Source organism: Camellia sinensis, chromosome 5 (assembly GCF_055761805.1).
Source record: "Camellia sinensis isolate YWXY chromosome 5, ASM5576180v1, whole genome shotgun sequence".
Taxonomy (NCBI): domain Eukaryota; kingdom Viridiplantae; phylum Streptophyta; class Magnoliopsida; order Ericales; family Theaceae; genus Camellia; species Camellia sinensis.
This window is the reverse complement of record NC_138965.1, coordinates 215750533-215756532: the sequence shown is the minus strand read 5'-3', so window position 1 is coordinate 215756532 and position 6000 is coordinate 215750533. Positions and strand designations below refer to the sequence as shown.

The 6000-nt window shown below is 35.5% G+C and overlaps 1 protein-coding gene across 1 annotated transcript; it reads right to left on the bottom strand.

The window, feature by feature from the left end:
• Positions 1-1735: 1735 nt before the first annotated feature.
• On the bottom strand, positions 1736-4798 carry LOC114311449 (Remorin family protein). The gene is made up of 3 exons (XM_028257592.2): positions 3047-4798; positions 2879-2960; positions 1736-2092 (listed from the first exon to the last, which is right to left on the bottom strand). Exons 1-3 carry the CDS (start codon positions 3865-3867, stop codon positions 1883-1885), a joined length of 1113 nt encoding a protein of 370 aa, XP_028113393.1. The 5' UTR covers positions 3868-4798; the 3' UTR covers positions 1736-1882.
• Positions 4799-6000: the final 1202 nt, after the last annotated feature.

Here is a 6000-nt window from a genome sequence, read left to right as displayed (position 1 = left end):
ATAATTCTCTGGTTACCCCAACCATTTAAGATTTTAATAAAAAACTAAAACCTGAGTAAAAGTTTGAACATAATGGGGTCAATGTATAGTTTAATTTTAAGTTAAAAGGTAAAAGACGTTTTTTGCCATATAATTCTTTCATATGGTGTTCCTAAAATGTACTGAAATGGGGGTCACATGTATACTTTATGTCATAATTATCAACGGTAAGTAATGAAAGAATCATATTAAAACACAATCACAGTATACAAACTTAATTGTTTTAATTAAAAAATGAAAAGAAAGTAAAATTCATATAAATTTTTGTAATTTACCTTTGTCAAAAATACAATTTACCTTCACAAATTCTGAAAAAATACACTCTGCGCCCCTAAGATTTCAAACCACATATCAATTAAACCTCTTCTTAACCAACAGACTTTGATGGTCAATATCACTCCCACACCCCACAGAGAGGGTAGAGGTTCAAGCCTCAACGAAATGAAATTTAAGATTCATTTGGGATGTGAGTTAACTTTTTAACTTTTTAATTATTTTAATCTGAGACTAAAAAGTCTCGTTTGGAATAAACTTGTTGGCTTTTTTGACTTTCACGAGGGAAAAAATAAAATGATTATAATTTAAATGTGACATTTTATCTTATTAATTTTTTAGTATATTTTATATTTTTATAACTAAAATAGTCAAAAAGCTAAAAAAAGTTGGCATGCCAACGAAGGCTCAATGAATTGAGATCTTTGTATGGTGATGAGAGGCTTAAGACCTGTTTGGTTAGGTTAAACTAGATTAGATTAGATTAGATGATATAATCTACAATCATACTGCTAAAAAAACGATTTTGTCAGAAATTTAATTTATCAAAATATCAATTTTATCTTTTCTTTTTTTCACCCTCCTTTACTATCACAGGTCCGCAGCAGCCTCTTTTGTCTCTTCTCTGCCTTATCCCTACCACCTTGCCTCTCCCACACCATGACAGCCACTGCATGGGTCCCTACCAAACCCATTAAAAATCACCATCAACCTACCAAATTCATCACAACAAAATGCCCAATCTTTGGCAAACACTCCCAATATATATACAAATGGAAAGAGAGACAGAAACAGAGAGAGAGAGAGAGATTACTTCTATGGGTGGTGGCAGGTGATGCAGTGGTGGTGGCCTTGAGGAGGTGGGGTAGGCTCACCTCTGTTATGGTGGTGGAGGTCTGTTATTGAGGCGTGGCGAGAGAATGGGTGGAAGGGCGACTTTGCCATCATTTTGCTCGATACGTTATTATGTTTTCTTACCATTAAAGGAAAAGTTTCTAAATACCAAACAATAAACAACAGTATAAAGCACCGCCCCTCTCACAATATGCAGCCCAGCCCATGAGTTAAGTCTCACTTCTAGTTTTTTCACAGTTACGCTACAAATACATAATGGAACACAGAACGTATATAAAGAGATAAAATTTTACAATATAAATCACTTATGCTGTGTTTGGTTAGGGGATTTGAGGAGGGATTTGAAAAGGGAAAAGGTGTGTGAAACTAGGTGAAATATAAGCATGTTTTATTCACATTTCACCTACCTTTTCCATTTCCCTTTCTAAATCCCTCTCTAAATCCCCCAACCAAACACAACATTAAGCACTCGACACGATTTGGTTCATGTTAACCATAGGCAATGCAAATAATCACCAATTTATGATAACCAAGAATTACAATCTCTTAAAAATTACATACTTAAAACTGAAAAAACCATCACATAGCATTGAGTATTCAAAATTTATTCAAGAACAGTAAATTAGTCCACGAGTTTAATTCGGAAAAGAAAAAATACGTTGTACAACAAAATTTACCAGCATCAAATATTGAGCTTAAATACACAAAAGAGTAGCTACCAACAGATTGAAGGCAACTTGAAGGAGAAGGAAGAGGGAAGGTTACCGGTCCTCCTTATATAATCCGCACGTTCAGAAGTCGTAACAGCCTTTTCATTTAGTTTTGCCCCGGCATTTGCAAGCTTCTCTTCTGCTATTCTCCTCGTTGCAGCAAGTTTGTTCGCCAACCTCTCTTGCGCTCGAGCTTTCAATCGCTCAGCCTTGACCTAAAAGGGCACAAAGGATGAAGACAGTGAATGAATATAAACTTGTACATAACACTTGGGGCATAATTTGGTTGGCATATTGGAATTTGGAAGCAGTATAATTTTTAAAAAATAGAAATCTGACACTTTCATTATATTTTTCCTTCTTTTTTTTTTGGGTGTAATTTTAACTGAAAAATGGTAGATGAATTATTCTTCGATTCCATATTTTGTTGAATCGTTTTGACCAATATGTACAACTAGGTGTTGCACACTAAGTGGGTTATCTCCAAGCGTTTCACACAATAACCTCTAGTAGCCCATTATGCTGCCCTGCCCTTGGCATGCTCAAACTACCTCATATTTTCAAGAATCCTAACATATGGTGTGCACTGGGCTTGACACATCTGGACACGACACCCATGACCTTGCAAGTGTTATGACATGTCCGAGGAGTGTCATTGTCTGAGATGTGTCAGACATGAACATGGCAACTAAAATGAAGTCTCCATGCTTCACAGGTGAACAGTGATGTTGATTTTTCTAAGAATTCTCAGTGAGATTCAGAAAATAGAGCACTAGGCAAGAGACATACAAAACATGATGACTGATTAATGAAATCAAATCATCACATCACAAATCAAGTTCATGAAACCAAATTTATATTGCTACGATAAAAACAGGACCATGACAAATAGCTAGTTCTATGAGAAAGAATCAATCAATCAATAGTTAGTTTAGTTCTATGTGTATCTACAAACTATGCAAAGTGATGATTAGTAAAATGTAGATCTAGATTTTAAGTACCTCCATTCTCTTCATCTCCATTTCGGCTTTTCTCTTCTCGTGATTCTCCCAAGCTTGTATCTTCACCTCTTCACGTTTATACCTGTAAATGCACAATACAAACTTATATATCATTTTACCAGCTCTATTGATCAATTCATCGAATAAAATTTAGACAAAACAACACACCTTGCCATGTATTTGGCACGTTCTGCCTCATCCCAAGCGATGGCCTGAGTTTCCAGATGATTCATCTTTTGAGCTTGTTCCAAGTTCTTTCCCTCACCTCCTTTCCCGGGACTGGTTTCTTCCAAGTCCCTACTACCCCCTCTATTGCCACCACCGCCCCTCCCCTCATCACCTCTGCTCTCCTCCGGTGTCAAACCGGTCTGAGATCTCTCAAGAGCCCTAACCGGGGTTGAGGAGCCCGACGAAATCGGGCTCCTAACCGCAGGAGTAGTGGCTCTAATAGGTGTAGCAGTTCTAGAAGGCTCTTGGCTAGCAATTGGGGTCATTTCTGTCCCCATATCCCTCACACATATCGATCTAACCACCGACACAGGACTCTGTGCCGGCTTATTGATTCGCCAAATAGACTCTTCACGGTCTACTTTCTTAGTCTCCACATCAAAATGGATTGAATTTGCAAAATCAATATGGCATTCATTTCCCTCTCCTCCTACCTCCTCATCGCCACTCGAATAGTCCTCTTTTTTCGGGACTGGAGCAATTAGTCTCCTGTCATCGGCATTCGAATTCCTCGGCTTGGTTTTGGATTGGTTCTTCTCTCCTCCCCCTCCCCCTCCTCCTCTTGACAAATTTACTAGCCATTTTTGTGCGTCATCCCACTTCGATGGTGTCGGTTTGCCCAGCGCTGTTCGGTGATGGGAAGCCCGGTTTGTTCCATTTCCTTTGTGAAACTCAAAAGTCATAGCAGTACTATTATTGCTGCTTGAAATCTCCTGTGTCGGTCCATAGTTCAAGCACCCCTTATCCTCTATAGACCTCATTTTCACTCTCTGATCTGAAACAGAATACTTAAAAACACTCTGTGGTGGACCAAATTGTCACCAAACTCTCTCTCTCTCTCTCTCTCTCTCTCTCTCTCAAACCCCTTTAACCCACTTGAGAACTGGTTTCAACCCACTTTGTATTTTGGTTGTGAAATGTATATCCCAAGTAAGAATACAAGACCCAAATCTCAAACAAACAAAAAAAAAAATTCTAGAAATAGACACAAAAGATGACCAAATTGTCACCAAACTCTCCCTCTCTCAAATCCCTTCAACCCACTTTGTCTATTGGTTGTGAAATGTAGACACCCCAAGTAGACCCAGATCTTAAACAGAAAGAACAAGTCTACAAACATATAAACCGGTAGGTCGTAGAATTAGACACAAAATATATATATGAATAAACAAGATCTTTCTAATAGTGAACCCCACTAATCTTATCCATTCATGTTTATTTATGTGTTCGTAACATAACCGAAACTGAAAAAACAAAGCAACTGCACTTACAGATCTGGCACTTTGGAAAGCTATACACCATAGATTTATGCTCAGGCTATCCACAAACACTAATGCCTCTCTTTTCTGCAACAGCAATCTATTGTATGACTTGTGAAGAGAACTAACAAGTAACAACTTGGAGGCTTGAAAAGCCTAAAGAGAAAAGTGATCTTGAAGGAAAGCTAAGCAATAAAGTACAAGAAGTCAACAATGTCAAGAATTTTTTTTTTCTTGGTGTTGAATTGGGAATAAGTGGTTTTGTGAATTTCATGTGTTTTACCAACTCACCATGGAGAGAAAAGCTGTGGTGACTTGTCTGCCCTTTTAACTGACCACCACCATTGCCTTATTTGTTGTATGAAACAAAATGCAATGAAAACACAACCAGACCCCGAGTGTGATGTCTTGTTTAAACTGTTGCCATCGCAGCAATGAATTATTGTACTTTGGTACAATTTATTTCACGTTTAAAATTTTATAATTTATATGAAGAATTTAAAAATAATATCGCATTTTAATTATCAACACAATATTAATGTAATAGTCCTACCACTTTATATCTCCAATATAATAATATAACTACAAGATTAACTTATTATATGATAAAATCTGATCATGAAAATTGATGATCAATAGCATTATTCATTTTAAAAGACTATTTTTTTCATGTCAATATTTTCAAAGTCTAACTCGTAACAAATAATTGATATTGATTTTAAGATGTGTTTGAATTAAAAATTTGAGAGAGAATTTGTGGAAAGAAAATAAAAATAAAGAAAAAAAGTAAAAAAATCAACTTATATTTCTTTTCTTTTTTTTTTTTTCGTTTCATTTGACAAATTTCTACACTACATAGTTTAGGAAAATGTTATTCAAATCATGCATTTTTACTAATGGATGTCACGTAATAAAAAAGAAAATAGAACTCATTGTAAATAAAGTTTCGTTTGGCAAGTTAACATTTTAATCAAAAAGTCAAAAAAATATTAAAAAAATCAAAAAGCCTATAACCTATACCAAAAATTTAAAGATTCTTTTTTCTCTTTACTTTTTGCACATCTTTTCGTAAAAAATCAAAATGTCACCCCAAACATTTTTTTTACCTTATATTTTAGTTAAAAAGTTACTAAAATAGTCTGTTCCCAAACGAAACATAAATTAAAATATATATATATATATATTAGTTTGTTACACACTTGAACACTAAAGTGCAAAACACATAAAGAAGCTCACAAATCTCCATATATTCAGCCTGCAATAATGGTTGAGACCACTAAAAGTGGTGCTCTAAAAGCACCACTAGTGATATGGCAATGGACAGAACCCACTGCTTGTGTCTTGTGTTTTTTTTTTTTTGATTAAAGTGCTTGCCAACTCATTAGTGGTGCTTTAGAGCACCACTTTTAGTGGGATGTATCATTACCCATTCAGCATGGCAGATAGTTCAATATCACAACTAACAACACAAAATTAACCAATCAGGCACTGCTTTTCCTTCTTCTGAAGAAAAGCAAATGTGCAGAGATTAAAAACCTCTTTTTTGAGATTGGCTAAACAAAGAGGAAGATAGATCAGATCCATTGAATATTAAAAAAATATAAATAAATAAAAAAACTAGTACTAAATTGGTTT

Excerpts from the sequence above, each read along its gene's own strand:
- LOC114311449 (XM_028257592.2), bottom strand. The coding sequence starts at position 3,867 with ATGAGGTCTATAGAGGATAAGGGGTGCTTGAACTATGGACCGACACAG. Across the intron at positions 2,961-3,046 it reads CGTGCCAAATACATGGCAAG|GTATAAACGTGAAGAGGTGA; the intron begins GTGTGTTGTTTT and ends GTGCATTTACAG. Across the intron at positions 2,093-2,878 it reads TGGAGATGAAGAGAATGGAG|GTCAAGGCTGAGCGATTGAA; the intron begins GTACTTAAAATC and ends GTGCCCTTTTAG.